The sequence below is a fragment of the Aspergillus eucalypticola genome (assembly GCF_003184535.1).
Source record: "Aspergillus eucalypticola CBS 122712 chromosome Unknown BO83scaffold_31, whole genome shotgun sequence".
NCBI classification, from domain to species: Eukaryota; Fungi; Ascomycota; class Eurotiomycetes; order Eurotiales; family Aspergillaceae; genus Aspergillus; species Aspergillus eucalypticola.
Window position 1 is genome coordinate 318,615 of NW_020290305.1, and position 15,316 is coordinate 333,930.

Genomic DNA, 15,316 nt, shown 5'->3' on the forward strand with positions numbered 1-15,316 from the left:
TACCGGGGTGGAAGTGATGTTCTTGGCATAATTTCACTATACAGATATATAACTCATTCTAGAATACTGACTAGTAAAACGAACAAGATGAACAGCTTCTCCACGGACAGCAGATGGAGATATATGTTCAAGAATGTATTGATATTATGCCTTTCGTGTTTTGCAATGATGGGTTGCTAGCTTACTGTAGCCTTCCAGCCCACGTGCGAGTCAGATATGCAGTTGTATGAGGCTGATTGAGTAACCATGCATAACCATGCATTCAATAAATAGGCTCATTCTCCTTCTTCACCCCCCTGGACCGTACTAACTGTTTGGTCGTTGTTCCATTTCTTGGTTCTCCTCTTCTTTTCGACCCCCCCGACTTCTTCCCTCAGCGCTAGATTCGAGATGGTTAGATGTGCTTGGATGTTACTCTCCCCCTCGAAGCAAGTGATGGTGCCGCATCATACTCTCGCTTGGTATTATCTACCATCTCTCCTCTCCCCGTGAGATGCAAAATGTGTGCAATCTACCGATTGAATGGCTCGGTGAGGCATATGGACTGGCTCAGGGGGTTGGCAAACAACCTATGTAAACGAAAGGACAAAAACATCTTATTGGTGCACTTGCCAGTGACTTCTTCAGGATTTTCTCTGTACTTTCAATAAGTTCACCGGGCACGGATGCAGCGACACCGGGGACAGCTGCACTGGATCGAGTAAGGACTTATGTCAGAGCAACCATTGAGAGACAGGACGCCGAAGAAGAGAAAGGACAGACTTACTGTTCAGAGTCATTTTGCTCCGTTAGGATCTCGTCCAGCCAGCGGACTGTCTCCTCGCTGTGCTTACCAGGCACGAATGGCGCATCGCGACTCCTCGCCTTGTGCTCGTGCGGGCAGTGAGATTATCGAAGTGTACATATAGTGGGACTTTAGTTGTAGATTCGCGAGTCTCTTGCCTTCAATGATGTTAAACTCCCATTTTCCCTCAATAACTATATACCTGGGCAGGAAATGCGACGTTCACCATTCAATGTTCAAAACAACCACAGAATAGGGCCTGTCATTCGAATGCATGTGACTGTCCAGTTCTTTATACTACTTATATTAGAACCACTGAGGTCTGCCTGTTCTTGCTGGTCTTGGGGTTGATCAGTCCGCGCTTTGCTGGAGCTGGGCAACACTTATAGGCGTATCTGGTTGATTCGGCATATTGTAATATCCCGTTGTTATTTGGAGAACTCTGCAATTGCTTAATAATTTGAAAAAGTTGCCCTTATTACAATCATGACAGTTGGTACATGCTTCTGGCGGAGGTTATCCCTGAGACCGGATCAGCAGGACATTGATGTAACTGGAACGGTGCATAGAAATCTGATAAGCATGAATCCGGCTATGGCGGAACTCCACTTGGAAAATGCGATAAGCAGTGAAGTCTAAATAGTAGCAACGCCGACGGAGAATTGGTGATCATTTAACTTGTAGTTACTTGATATGATTGAACTTTCGGATCTTCAAACGGTTCAGAAAGCAGAAGGGAGGACACTGACGCATTGACTAGAGCTCAAAGGCATCCAGTATGTCATATAAATCGCCTGGTTCTAGCTGTTCAAGAATTGACGTTTGTTTGTCACTGCCATATATACCCATCCAAAGGTACTGCATAATGCTGCGCAACATGCAAAAAGATACTAGTTATCAGGTTCAATTCTCGGATAGTCGCATGTTTGACACAAATAGAGATCTAAAGGTTGACCGAGGGCAGCTAATTTGTAGACATCCATGTATTCCCAGTACCAACTCGTTCATCCGAAAGCTACCCGCGACACAGTCGCTTTCATTTTGGTCTCTCAATGTATGTATCTCAGCTAGCTACCCCAAGTTGAATGCACAGTGTCCTTTGTTTCAGGTTCCATAAATCTCATGTACATTCGTGATTTCCACGATGTGGAAAGGCCTTTTCTCAAGTCACCCTCGAACGAGTCCTCTTTTCACCTCTAATATCTTGGACTGCGCGTTATAGCTCCTTCTGTATGATTAGGGTTGGTAGCGATCCGTCAGCTGTCCCGGTAGTTGGCGTACTTTTCTTATCAGTCACGGGCACATTCTTCCAGGTACTGTTGAGTTCTGCGGCCTATGGGGACCATGTACTGGGGAATATGATGCAGTCTATTATAATATAGGTATTTCGGTTCTCCTGTATGCATATATAATGTCAAGGGCATACAGGAAGAAGACACCACGTAGTAAGTAAATGTAGCTATGGATATAAAAGCAGAAGACGATTGGAAGAGGCCTTGACCCTCCTTGTATACCTTAAGAGCAGGCAAGGCTGTATTGAATTCTAAAATTCAATCAGATACCGAGTGAAATGCTAGAGCATGGCTTATATAGCTGGAGACCAATACACAGCCGAACTCACAGTGACAGTCAATGTAGGTAGATTAGAAGTCAAGCAAGGCAGTAGATTACTTCACCAAGCCTCCAAATGCCCTTACTCATTCATGGTCTCTTCAGAAGAATGGTTGGGTGAATCATGCTTCCCTTCTCATCTTTCAAGCATCGGCGAAAAAGGGTATCTAAACCGAGACATCGCCTAGAAATCTTATCTTCCTAAATGAGTTTGAGCTTCCGCCACCATCATTGGTATAGCCAGGTTTATTATCTACCCAATTCTCCTCTGACTATCAGCATGGACAAAGAAATGTGTCATCTAAACAGCTACTTATTGATTTGGTAGAAAATCACCTGTCGCCTGAAAGTCACAGTCTCTGGATCTTCGAATTAGCAGGTACAAGAGCCGCTATCTGTTGACTGATAGCAATTAGATCCATCCTTTCATCGAAATTTCGAAATTAAGAACCCCCATATCCATTTGGTCGTTCAATATTCCCTTGCACTCAGTCCGCAAGTACAGCCATCGGACGCCCTCCGCGGGAAGCCTTTGCCTGATCTCTGTAGAGAGAGTCAAGGAGACGTTCAGAATTTTGCCCCAAAACTTTCTGGCGCCATCATTGAGAACTCTCCAATCGCTCTGTCCTTCATTGCGAGCCTTTTCCTGGCGCTTTGCAAACTCAAGCATGGCCGCTATACTTCCCATTGGCAACGGCTTCCCTTCTCCGTGAGGGACATAGTTCTCTTGAATTGGAAGCGCCATGTCTCTGACAAACTGTATCATGTCATTAGTCCATCTAGCCTTGCCTCCACTTCCCGATGGCCGAGAGCCTAGCGGGAGATAGTCCCAACCCGGTTCAACCCATTCCTCGATGAATGGGAAGTCGGTGGGCAGAACTCTCGGGATGAAGTTCTTGACGTAGGACTGGCCTCTTCGGAATCCTTCGGGATGAAGGCGCAGTGGTAAGAAATCCAGTTCGGGTCACTGTCTGTTTCGAATTTCGTGAGATCCACGGGAGGGGGGGTGGAGAGACGCCAGTCTGTTTGGAATGTGATGCCTGTGATGGACAGCTTGGTGATGCTGTCAAGTATGTAAGCATCTGTTATTCAAGCGTGGTTGTTTCCTACTTACGCTATATCCGCAGACGCGACGAGCTTTTCATTCTGGAATGATTCAACACGGAGGGTAGACTGTCCTTTGCCGATATTCACTTCTCGCAAGGTCATCATCAATGGCGCCGAGGCAAATATCGGACGGTAGAATCGGATATGAGAGTTTCGAAGGTCAATCTGAGTTTGCAGTTTGGGGTGTTGGGAGGCGTATAAAGTACATATTTGGTCATTACGCTGGCTACATAGCCACCGTAAATGACTACAACGTGGTCAGTGTCCCTTCACAAGTAGGATTCATGCAATCTAGTACGTACCAGAGCCGACCGCAATATCTGAGGGCAGCTGCACTGAGCATTCACGCGTAGAGAACGGGAGGTCCAACACTTGGCATGTTGCCAAGTTGCCTAACACAGATTCAGTTCCGTGTGAACCCTCAATCAAAGTGTTTGACAAACAGCTCTTCCTGGGCATTTTGTGGGTTGCGAAAAGATAACAGCGAAGGGACAGAGTTGAAATGTGAGCACTTGTAGTAGTGTCTTCTTTGGTCTTTCTTCTTATTCCCCTGCGATCAATTACAAACTAAATGCAGAACAGGACTTACAGGAGTATTTATAAAAGCGATCAATCACGTGTCCGACAGCAATTCACCCATCGCATGTACATCTAATCTTCTCCTGTAGCCACTGGGCTGTGAATAGTTAAGAAATGGACCAGTTAACAGAAAGTATCCAAGAGATCACTGTTGTAAGAGTTCTTTGGACAAGGCTGATAGTGATAGTGTTCCAGCAGGGGCGTGGATCCTGCGTTGGGATCAGCAGCTTAGTTATGATCATAGTTCTTTGTACTTCTTGTTGGACTGAGTGGTTAAAATCCTGTGGTATGGTGTCTAATTATTTACTTAGTAAGTACTTATCAGTAGTTCCTACTCTACGAAAACCAAATCTAATTGGTGCCCGGATGTGTCTCCAACACTCACTTACCCATCCAATTAGATTACAGATAAGGACGAGTTGTAATGCTGCTGTGCGGAGATGTTCCAGACTTCCACATTCCAACATGAGAGCAGTCATACAACACTTACATGCATCATCCATCGATTCCCAATCACGTTATTCCTCACAGTACCTTCAAGAGCCCTGACTTAACCGGACTCAAAATACGCGATCGTACAACCCATCGCAACATACCACCACCTTGTCAGATCATACGATCCCGTCACTACTAATACTATAACCCCTCACCACCCCAACTAAACCATCACCACTACTAGCTTACAACTCCAACTACACCTACAACCTCTACACATCCATCCTCAACCATCCAAAAACATCAAAAATGACCCCCCAAACCATAATAATCGGCACCGGTCTCGCCGGCCTAACCACCACCAGCACTCTCCTAACGCACCACATCCCGGTGCTCCTCCTCGACCGGGCCCCCAAACCCGGCGGCAACAGCATCAAAGCCTCGTCGGGGATCAACGCCGCTCCGACACGATACCAACTCGACCCGGATTCCATCACCACATTCCAACACGATACCATCCTCTCCGCAGGAATGCCGTATACCTCTGCTAGAGGGGTAGAACGCACCCGACGCGAGAAACTCATCGACACACTCACCGCGAAGTCCGCGGACGCGCTATACTGGCTTACGGATGACATCGGGGTCGATCTGAGTCGAGTCACTCGACTCGGGGGACATAGTGTATCGCGGACGCATCGGGGAAGTGGGAAGGGGACACCGGGGTATGATATCATCAAAGGGTTACTGGGCCGGGTGTCGGAGGATGAGAATTGTCGGATGGAGGTGGGGAGGCGGGTTACGAGGATTCTACGAGAAGAGGGGGGAAGAGGACGGGTAGTTGGGGTGGAGTATACTGTCCAGGATAATGAGGGAGGGGGCAATCAGACAAAAACAGAGACAGCGTACGGACCTGTCGTCGTCGCGAGTGGAGGGTTTGCAGGCGACGCGAGAGGAATGTTAGCGCAGTATCGGCCCGATCTGGAGGGGATACCGTCGACGAATGAGCAACGCGAAGGGACGCAGCCTTTACTGCAGGATGTTGGGGCGGCGGTGGTGGATATGGAGCAGGTGCAGGTGCATCCGACGGGGTTTGTGGGAGGGAAGGAGGAGGAAGCGGAGGCGATGGTGAAGATATTGGCGGCGGAGGCGTTGAGGGGGGAGGGGGGTATACTTGTGCTTGGGGATGGGAGGAGGTTTGTGAATGAGTTGGAGACGAGGGAGAAGGTGACGGGGGAAGTGATGGGGCGGGCGGAGAGGTTGCCGACCAAGGCGAGGCAGTGGGATGTGAAGCTGGTGCTGGATGAGGGGGCTGCTGCGGCGTTGCAGTCGCATTTGGGATTTTATATGTGGAAGGGATTGGTTAAGAAGACGACGGTTGGGGAGTTGGGGGAGATGTCGGCGCTGGAGGGGACGCTGAGGGAGTATGCGGATGTGGTCGCTGGGAAGAGGCAGGATGAGTTTGAGCGGCAGTCATTTGGTAATTGGACGCTGAGGGAGGTCAAGCCGGAGTCGGTGGTGTATGTAGGAAAGGTCACCCCGGTTGTTCACTTTACCATGGGAGGCGTGGTGATCAACGAGCGCAGCCAGGTGTTGGACGGTCAGGGGCAGCCCATTCCCGGACTCTGGGCCGCGGGCGAGATTACCGGGGGTCTCCATGGCCAGAATCGGTTGGGGGGATCGTCGCTGCTGGAGTGCGCAGTCTTCGGTCGCATTGCCGGAGAGGAAGCGGCTGCTTATTATCAGGGACTGAAGGAGACATGTTCCTGAGGATATGCTCGAAGGGAGAGACTGGTGGTTGTGAAAATTTGCGAAATGGTGGAATAATTGTGATATTATGTACTCAGTATAATGCACGGTACAGTGGTTATCTTAATAAGCTACTACGGCAGTTGTCTGATCGAAATTTACTGTTTGTTTGATCTTGTGTCTAAAGTTCTGGGGAACTGCGCGGTTCATGCAACCTACTGCATCTCTTGACGATGACCTTGTTTCGCCTTCAACGCCTTACCTGGTGATGGTGATAATCATCATCAAACAGTATAACGAATCAAGGCACTAGTCATGAGACATTACATCTCACTCTGGCCAGTGCATTCCAATGGAACCGATCAGTTTCAAGAGTCGAACCACTGCACCATGCATGCAAGCGCACTGTAACATCTTTGCATTCAGCCATTTCGCAGAGTGATCCCAATTCGAAGGAAATTCTACCAAGATTCCATGGACCCTGTCAAGATGATCATTGTCGCCCTTAATTGCATCATGGGGCCGTTGCATGAAAACTGGAGATAGTTAGATACCCTGCATCCACGAGCAGGTGAAATAAAAGTGACGTTGGGGCAGGCCAATGCAGCCCTTGCGAGGATGCGTTGATTGATGGACGGGGTACAGGCCCTGAGCACAGGGACCCATGACGTAGGACGCCGAAGGGACGGGCTTCTCGGTCGAATTCCGGAGAAAAAGAAAAAAGTAATCTAAACTAAAACCAACAAAGAGAAGATGAGCTGTCGCACCGCCACAACTCAAACATTTACCCAGTCCGACTAGGGTCGTCGCCTCCACGGAGCGGAGTTAGTCAATCTGGTGGGCACCCTTCCCTTCTGCCTGGACTTGGAAGTGATGATACAACGCACACTTCATCCCACGCAAATGCACCAATGCACCGACAGGTCCATGGCGACTCGACGCGCTCTTCTAGAACTTTGAGTGTTTGTTTGGAAGGTGCAGATACCCCTTCTCCTTACGGACAATGCAGCCCGTGGGAAATGGAATGGCTGGATAACTCCAGCCTTCCTTTCGGCCGCGCCCTGGAACTGTTTTTCCGTCCTGACTCTCGCCCACGGTTACGAGAGAAATGGTAGCTTCCTCAATCAATAGATCGAAATTAGTGGGTGGCGGAAAACTCAGCAGCTTCCCCACAACGGACCAAACAACCGTGTTGCTGTGGTACCACAAGCCAAGTTGCCGTCGTGATACACAGAGCTCTGTAGTCGGTCCAATTGAGAATGGGCGAATTAATCCTGGACTCTTCTCCAGCGTCAACGCTAGAGAGACGGCCAGAGTCGTGAGTGGCCCAGCCCTGTCGCGGAGGCAGCCAAATGTGGCTTAAGAGGGCGAGGGTCAGCCACACCGGCGGTGGGCTGATTTTAGTAGGAGAGCGAAGCGCAAATCACCATCTGAGCCAGCGAAGATCGGCCCCATCGCGTCGATCCCCTGCATCCTCTCGGTCAAGGGCCCTATGCCAGTCTCTGCCCACTTCCTGGCCTTGCTTGGCCTGCCGGCATTCACATCTTGGGCATCCAGTATCCCCCAACTCACTGACGTAGGTGGTGTGACGAAACTTGGCCTTAGCATCTCTGTGTCGTCCAATCTAGACTTCTCTATTGTCAGTCGCCAGCCCGGTTCGTAAATTGGCGGGATAGGAGTAAACTAGATGCACTAACAAAGCGAGAAAGGGCCCTTCTCCCTAGTTCGGTTAGCAAAAGAAAAACTTAATCGACTGGAGCTTGGGATTGTTGAGGGAAAGTGGGATCAACAACCGGGGATATCTCCAAATCCCTAGATCCTCAGCCACTCGGCGCAAGCGAGGGTTTTTCCCTTCAGCCTATGAGAGGCACGCAGGGGATACAGTGGATTCGAATTGAGCCACGGTGTCTGGGTCTGATCATGATAGACGATGCCCCTTCCCTTTAGTCCAAGATTAAGGCCAGGGTGGAGCAGCCATGACTGCATGGACTGACCCGTGACGGTGTCCTGAGCCACGTTGGCGCGCTGGTAGCCTGGTAGATGGGGTTCTGATGCCTTTGCTGATCGACTCCAGAAGCAACCAGAGACACGCAGAAAAAAAAATAAAAAATGAAAAATGAAAAATGATATGAAAATTGTGAAAAGCAAAAAGCAGAAAAGTAAAAACAAGCAACGCAACTACTCCAAACTAGTAGAATTGACGGCAAACGCCGAAGTGAACGAACCGAGTTGTCGGTGCGGCAAACAAGGGAAGCTGCGGGCCCTGATTTTGGATTTGCACTTGTTGACTCTTTCCTGCCTCCATATTAAAATCGGCTCTTGTCCCCTCTCCCTCCAACTCTTTCTTTCTCTCCAAGCAATCCATCCAGTCCCATCATCTGTCTTTCGTGTTCATCTTCTTCGGTTGATACCCCATTCTTCGCGCCGTCGCTACTCGATTTTTGCTCTTGCACGTTTCCATCTTCTTATCACAATGAAGACCTTCTCGCTCTCCCTCGCTCTTCTGGCCGCTGCCAGCATGGTCAGCGCTGATGTCTCCGTCAGCGACTGCGCTGTATGTGTACCTGGATGTGACTTTCTTAGCGCACCTTACTGACCAGCGCGCGTCTCTAGCAAATGTGCCTTAGCAACATGAACGACAAGGCTTCTGAGCTTGGCTGCTCCAGCGGCGACATGTCCTGCCTGTGCAGCAAGCCCGACTACAGCTACGGTATCCGCGACTGCACCACTGAGGCTTGCCCCAATGATGACGCCAGCGCCGTTGTCTCGTCGGCTCTTGCTTCTTGCCCCACTTCCTCTGGCAGCTCCGACTCCGCTTCTGCTACTGGTGCTTCTAGCACTGGCTCTGGCGCTGCCGGTGCTGGATCTACCACCTCTGCCTCTTCGGCTACCGGCAGTGGTGCTTCGTCTGCCTCTGGAACCAACAGTGGTAACACCAGCGGTGCCACGACTGGCGCTACCACCAGTGGAGCGGTAAGCCTAGTATACTCGTGATACCAACGTATTGAAGCTAATCTCTTGCAGACTTCTGGTGCCACCTCTGGTGCGACCACCCTGAGCACCATCACCAGCACGAGCACTAGCACCGGCACCGTCTCTGGTCAGACCACTCTCAGCACGATCACTGGCACTAGCACCAGCACCGGTACTGTCTCTGGTGCCACCTCCGGCTCTTCTGGCAGCTCTACCTCTGGCTCTGGCTCTGGCTCTGGATCTAGCTCCAACGGCTCTGGCGGCTCTTCCTCTGCTACTGGAACTGCTCCCTCTTCCTCCGAGACCACTGGTGCTGCTCCCAAGCTTAACGTTGCCGGCAGTGGAATCGCTGGTGCTCTTGGTCTCGCTGCTATGTTCCTTCTCTAAGTGACTGGGCAAATGACTTGATGGCCTAAATACTTCAGGCGCCAAGACGGGACTGAAATCCTGACTTGAATTGTTTCACTATTATGGTTTACGACTTCTACGCTTTGTTTGCGGCTTGTATATGTTAATAGGATGGGTCATAGCATAATGACTAGTAGATAATGTGCCGACTGCCCATGATCATGATCGTGGATATGCAGCAGCATGGATGGTTTATGGATGGTTTAATGGATCACCAGGTTGATTTACACTCTTTCTCGATCGGTTAGGTTAAAAATATGAGTCAATACGCTCTTTAAGATCATCAACGAAGCCGCGTAATAGATCTTGAGTAGTTGCAGCATGATGGCAATGCTTATAGACTGAAATAAGGAGGGGTATCATGATGTGGTGACGTAGACTATGCAGAGTGGCATCAGAATGTGATGTGTAACAGTCAATCCGCCGCACTGGACCTCGGAAGGTAAGCATCCACGCAACGGATGCGCGATAAGCTCGAGACTTCTGCATTTCGATGACATTGTGACTTCAGCTGATTGTGGCTTTGCGGAGATGTTAGTATCAGAAAGTCTTTCTCGTCCTCTTTATTTATAGCTCAGTACAATTCAACTACATGTCGCTGTTGCATCGGATTATAAAGAAAGTTCTGGTAGAGGAATGGCCTTTCTATATTTATCTTCAGGCATGACCTATACCCAGTTCTGCATGGTCTACGGAATACATTGGGTACTTGTTGGTCGTTGCAACAAGGTTATCGTTATGTTAGTATTTAGCTCTAGTTTGGCGTGAATAAAGAGCTTCGTGGTACTAGTATTAGAACTAGTAGTAAGTACCAATGGTGGTCTTGGCAGTGTGGATAGTATATATATCGGCGCATGATACGTTCTTGACACTGATGGTACTACGTAGTCCATGCAAAATTATTTCACCAGTGATCACTACATCGCTACATTAAATACTTTTCAGAATACAAGAAATACATTTGACCTTGAAATTGGTAGTAAACTACCATCCTTATTTCCTGCTCTAATCTTTAGCCTTTGACCTAGATATACTAACGGTTAACAAAGTAAATGCGAATACCTGGAGTCGGATCATGGCCCTGGATTGCAGTCGCTAGTCTCTACAGCTTTGTATTCAGATTACTAATTGATGACCTACATAAAAAACCCTCATTTCTTCCTCTTCAGATATGGGTTCATATTATCTCCAAGAATGCGAAGAAAGGGAGACCCGGTCACGTGACCGTGCTGTCCTACCGTCAGCCACAGGCATCAAGGCACTAAGGCATAAGCGCAGTAGTCGTATCTATATCTTCAACAGGTAACCGATACGAGAACTACCCAACCACTCCCTCATGCAAAGCACGTTTCAATGTAAAGGGCTATTTTTGTTCTTATCTGAATGCCTAAATTGTTCCTTAGCCTTAGTCTACACTATATCGAATGAAAAATCCATGTAAGAAGATGGTTTATAAAGTCCAATGGTCCTGGTTCGGATGTTCCATCTACAACACAATTCAACATACTACTCATACCATATTACATCCCAGCACTACTCCCAATTTCTCATGAGAAACAAGCACTAAACAATTAAACATGCCCAGCCTCATTACCTTCATCAATACATATCACCGCCCCCTCCTCAAACGTCGTCTCCACATCCTCATCGCATCTCTCATCGCCCTGACCTTCATCCTCATCATCGCCCGACTAGCAACCCCAGGCACACCAGCGACACGCACCAATATCTGGGGTATAGCAGTGGTACAATCCTCTTCCCCCTCATAAGCATGCTCTCAATTCAATCACACTAAGTAGAAGTAACATTCGAACTGAAATGAATAGTGCCTCAAAGCCGCCCTCTTCCTCACCTACCAGATCCTAACAACCTACAAAGCCCGCTTCAAGCGATGGGCCAATCTCAAAGCCAACATGATCCTGGATATAATCGACACGGTGCTTTGGTTCGCGTTGTTTATAATCAGTATAATGGGCGCGAGCGGCGGCCGTAGTGTTGCTAGTAAGGTCCTGGGTGCGTTTGTGGCTATTTTGGCGTTGGTCTTGTGGTGAGTTTTATTCGACAAGACAAGGATTGTGATGGTGTGGGTGGAGCTAATGGGTTATTATACAGTAGTGTGGTGGGGTTGTTGTCGTATCTTTGTGTTGTGGATTATCGGTATTTTAAGGCTCATGGAGAAGTTGAGACTTATGGGAGTGAGGAATTGAAGGGGGAGGGGGAGGTTGTTTGATGGGGATAAATATACTACTGTATATTGTCGTTCTTTATGGCTATTATGGAACCATTGATGTATTAGAGGGGGAGAAGAGAAGAGACATAGCGAATGTTCATGAATGTATTTTGTTTTAAGACACTCGCCTACGTGGTCTCCCCAATTTACAGATTTACTTTTGTTGTGTTTCGTTGTGTTTACTACAGCGACGACCCTCCGTCCTAGGTCACAGAAGCCTCAACCAGAAAGGAATCGAATTCAATTGAACAAATAATTACTACTATCATCCAGGAGGAGCAATGTAGCGCAATGCACATTCTGGATTGGATTGAAACCCTACATCCTTCTAATAATGGAGACACAAGGCTGCCACATTCCTTTTATTATACACCATTTGTTTTTTTATCTCCATATAGTTCAGATCGAGGACAAAGTATTGATTTCAGAAGTTTTAAGTTTAATCTGCTTATCACTTTGCTGGTTCCACTTCCACATACGCCTTAACCATAAGCGGTAATGGGTACGACTACGATGAGGCATCTACAATAAAATGGTAAAGAGTCTGCTTTGGAACATACTGCAGTCGTCTGTTCGTATCGTTACCCCTTCTAGGGAGAGGATTGGGACAAAGCGGTGAAATATGAGAGTTGAACCCTGGGTGCTACTTAAGAGAAAATAGGGCTAATAGGGGAAGACTGAATGATGCAGTATGCATGATATGACAACCAATGAGTACGTTGAAACTCAGGGGAGAAGAACGAGAATAAAATTGTAAATCGATAAAGCAGAAAAACAGTCAGAAATTTTTCATCGCCTCCGGGCGCAGCATCTCCACCTGATCCTCCTCCATGTCCATCATCTTGTCATAAGACTTTGGACGAGCCGAGAGAATACGACTCGGATGCATGACATTGAACAAAACACAACACAAGAACATCAACAGGGCATCAAAAATATACAGGAACATCTCACTCTGTTTCAAAACGCCCTCCGAGCCCTGCACATATTCCACCACACGATAGATGGACCGTATTATGATCAGAACACTAGCCGTGTACAAAATGGACATATAGGTGTGCCACGGTGGTGTGAAAGTCAGAGATACTTCAGTGGGCGAAGCAGCCATACGGCGATGAAAGACCACAGTGACGATGATGAAGAAGCCGAAAAATACCAACTGAACAATAAGACCGACCACAATGATGTTATTGCCCAAGGAGATCTTGCTGGGGGTTTTGGCAGAGGCCATCATTCCGCCGCCGCCACTTTGGATGAAGAATGAGAGCACGTCGCCGGTCACGAATATCTTGGTCAGCCATGATGGCCGGATCAAAGAGTGTGCACCGCCGTCGAGGAGGCGGATGATTCGGCCTAGGATCATGTAGATGGAGGCGGAGAATAGGGCGGGGGCTAGAAGGAGAAGCAGTTCTTGTCCGACGTAGGGTTTCACGGTCCAATCGGGGGTCTCTCTGGCGCTGAAGTATCGTGCGATGTATCCAAAGGTTTCAACTAAAAAGGCTCAAGGCATTAGAAGTGTGGAGGAATAAAGGGATGAGGGAACACACAGAAGCCACCAATAACGAATGGTACAAAACACCATGTTCGCCTCCGGATCAATTGGAAAAGATGCACTAGGGAGGTTGCAGCGAACAGCCCGGCAGAGATAATAGCTGCGCCGACAGAGGGCTCATAGTCATAGAGCTTGTAGTCACTCGACATGATTGAAGCTTTGAGTCGTGAGGCGTTTAGAAAAGCACAAGTTGAACCCCCAGGAAGAGAGAACATGGAGGACAAAGAGGATTAAATAAGTAATTAACGAACACTACGCACTGGGCAGGTGGATCTCCACTGCGTAGCTTGCACGTTCATGCCATGGAGCTAAATGTTCTCCGCTCAGGGGCGTCCCTTGATATCCACAGGGCTTGGGTTCTTATGATTACTATTGTAGGCTCAATGAGCATTTTGGAAAAGCCGAGAGTGATTCTGGTGGGTAACCGGTAGTAGGTGTCTGGCCCGTTGTAAAGGAGTCAAAACTTCAATGTGGATGTCACCCTCTTCTATCATAAAAGCAATGTAAAACCATACCTTTACGCCAATCCCCTTTCATCATATTATCTACAGTTTCATACAATTCATATTGCAGCTTACTTGGTACAGTATGATCGCAAGCAATCTTGACAGTATTACACTCATGTCCCATAATAACTTCACATATACGGTGCTACAAGAGAAAATTTCAGTGCTGCAGGTTCGCAAGTCTAAGGGTCTTCCGGCCGTCTCAGGGCTACCAACAAGGCAGGCTACTGTGTTTACCAAGACTGCCCAGCCACTAGTGAAGACGGCACAGTAGGAACTTCCCCACTGATGGCATATCACATTGGTAAAATAATCATCCAGCGGGGATATTTCGGCGAAAATAAGATGGCCCTGAAGCCAGTCGGGGCGGCGATATCATTTGCTAAAAAATGTAAGTTAATGGTAATTCATCCACCAGCTATGGAGATTGTAGTCTAATGGACTCATACATTCTCAAAATCTTCGCCCATTAGTAGGATTAACAGAGAGGGACATTTAACATCAGCCGTAGAGCAATTGATAGAAATAATCAAAATTAACTTCCGGGATGATCGTCCTTCCCCGTCCTTCGTTTTTCGTATCTTATACCCGATCAGTCGAGCACGGGTCTCTTCGAACAACAGCTTAGACAAGGTAAGCCAATTGGCGTCTTGCTAGAGACAAGTGAGGTGAGACATTGACGGGAGACGTGTGGGGACATCTCTATTTATATTCTGTGTGGTGCATATGTGTCTGTGCCTGAAACAGCTATTATAGATAAATTTTTCTCATCTATAAGGCTAGCACGAGATCGAGATGGGCTCAGTCTCCGTTATCCATCAACTCCGGTGTATGCCCAAAACATTCGGGGAAAGCACCAAAGGCCACGTGCTTCTGATGATCAACTTGTTGATCATTAAGCATGGAGCCCAGAACTGCCTTCTGACCGTCAAAAGCACACTTCGTGTTTTGGTTTCCAGTTTTTCGAGTGAGACTGATCAGGCCTGGGGTATTTAGAGAAAGCAGATCAGATACTGGTCAGTGACACTCAGGGTAGAAATTGCCCAGACTCAATACACCAAGTCTCATAAGAGCATCTGTCAATTGCCCATCTGCCCAGGGCCAAAACAGGGACGGACGGAGATAGCGCTGAGTATCATGCTCACATTCAAATGTATACCCCTTATCGTGCTTCTTTTATACCAGCCTTGATACTATGTAATACACGTAAAGACCGGCATATACTCCAATAACTCCAGACAGGCTTTATAGCTACACTCCAACCATTAGAGTGGAGAAATCGGCCCGGTCTCCGCACATAGCTTATCCTTCTCAGCTCAATTTTCAGGTTAACTTAATTGTATGTGAAGCTTGGCAGTTGGTCAGTAGCTACCGGTTAACTAACA

At 47.9% G+C, this 15,316-nt stretch overlaps 6 protein-coding genes across 6 annotated transcripts; 4 read left to right on the forward strand and 2 right to left on the reverse strand.

Annotated features, from left to right (window-relative positions):
• Positions 1-2,807: 2,807 nt before the first annotated feature.
• On the reverse strand, positions 2,808-3,961 carry BO83DRAFT_411398 (uncharacterized protein; the record flags this gene model as incomplete). Its single annotated transcript, XM_025534310.1, has 6 exons — positions 2,808-3,208; positions 3,304-3,458; positions 3,510-3,667; positions 3,709-3,749; positions 3,805-3,894; positions 3,946-3,961. 6 exons carry the CDS (start codon positions 3,959-3,961, stop codon positions 2,808-2,810), a joined length of 861 nt encoding a protein of 286 aa, XP_025383896.1.
• Positions 3,962-4,770: 809 nt separating this feature from the next.
• frdA (putative FAD dependent oxidoreductase) lies at positions 4,771-6,670 on the forward strand. The gene has a single exon (XM_025536291.1). It carries the CDS (start codon positions 4,826-4,828, stop codon positions 6,281-6,283), a length of 1,458 nt encoding a protein of 485 aa, XP_025383897.1. The 5' UTR covers positions 4,771-4,825; the 3' UTR covers positions 6,284-6,670.
• Positions 6,671-7,323: 653 nt separating this feature from the next.
• Positions 7,324-7,960, forward strand: BO83DRAFT_382014 (uncharacterized protein). The gene has a single exon (XM_025532128.1). The coding sequence runs from the start codon at positions 7,755-7,757 to the stop codon at positions 7,923-7,925; it is 171 nt and encodes a 56-aa protein (XP_025383898.1). The 5' UTR covers positions 7,324-7,754; the 3' UTR covers positions 7,926-7,960.
• Positions 7,961-8,676: 716 nt separating this feature from the next.
• On the forward strand, positions 8,677-9,921 carry BO83DRAFT_382015 (CFEM domain-containing protein). Its single transcript, XM_025532129.1, has 3 exons — positions 8,677-8,816; positions 8,876-9,235; positions 9,287-9,921. Exons 1-3 carry the CDS (start codon positions 8,736-8,738, stop codon positions 9,620-9,622), a joined length of 777 nt encoding a protein of 258 aa, XP_025383899.1. The 5' UTR covers positions 8,677-8,735; the 3' UTR covers positions 9,623-9,921.
• Positions 9,922-11,155: 1,234 nt separating this feature from the next.
• BO83DRAFT_369386 (uncharacterized protein) lies at positions 11,156-11,694 on the forward strand (the record flags this gene model as incomplete). The annotated part of the gene is made up of 2 exons (XM_025529859.1): positions 11,156-11,388; positions 11,470-11,694. The coding sequence occupies exons 1-2, from the start codon at positions 11,221-11,223 to the stop codon at positions 11,692-11,694; spliced, it is 393 nt and encodes a 130-aa protein (XP_025383900.1). The 5' UTR covers positions 11,156-11,220.
• A 781-nt stretch (positions 11,695-12,475) lies between these two features.
• Positions 12,476-13,787, reverse strand: BO83DRAFT_382016 (RTA1 domain-containing protein). The gene is made up of 2 exons (XM_025532130.1): positions 13,421-13,787; positions 12,476-13,364 (listed from the first exon to the last, which is right to left on the reverse strand). Exons 1-2 carry the CDS (start codon positions 13,572-13,574, stop codon positions 12,652-12,654), a joined length of 867 nt encoding a protein of 288 aa, XP_025383901.1. The 5' UTR covers positions 13,575-13,787; the 3' UTR covers positions 12,476-12,651.
• Positions 13,788-15,316: the final 1,529 nt, after the last annotated feature.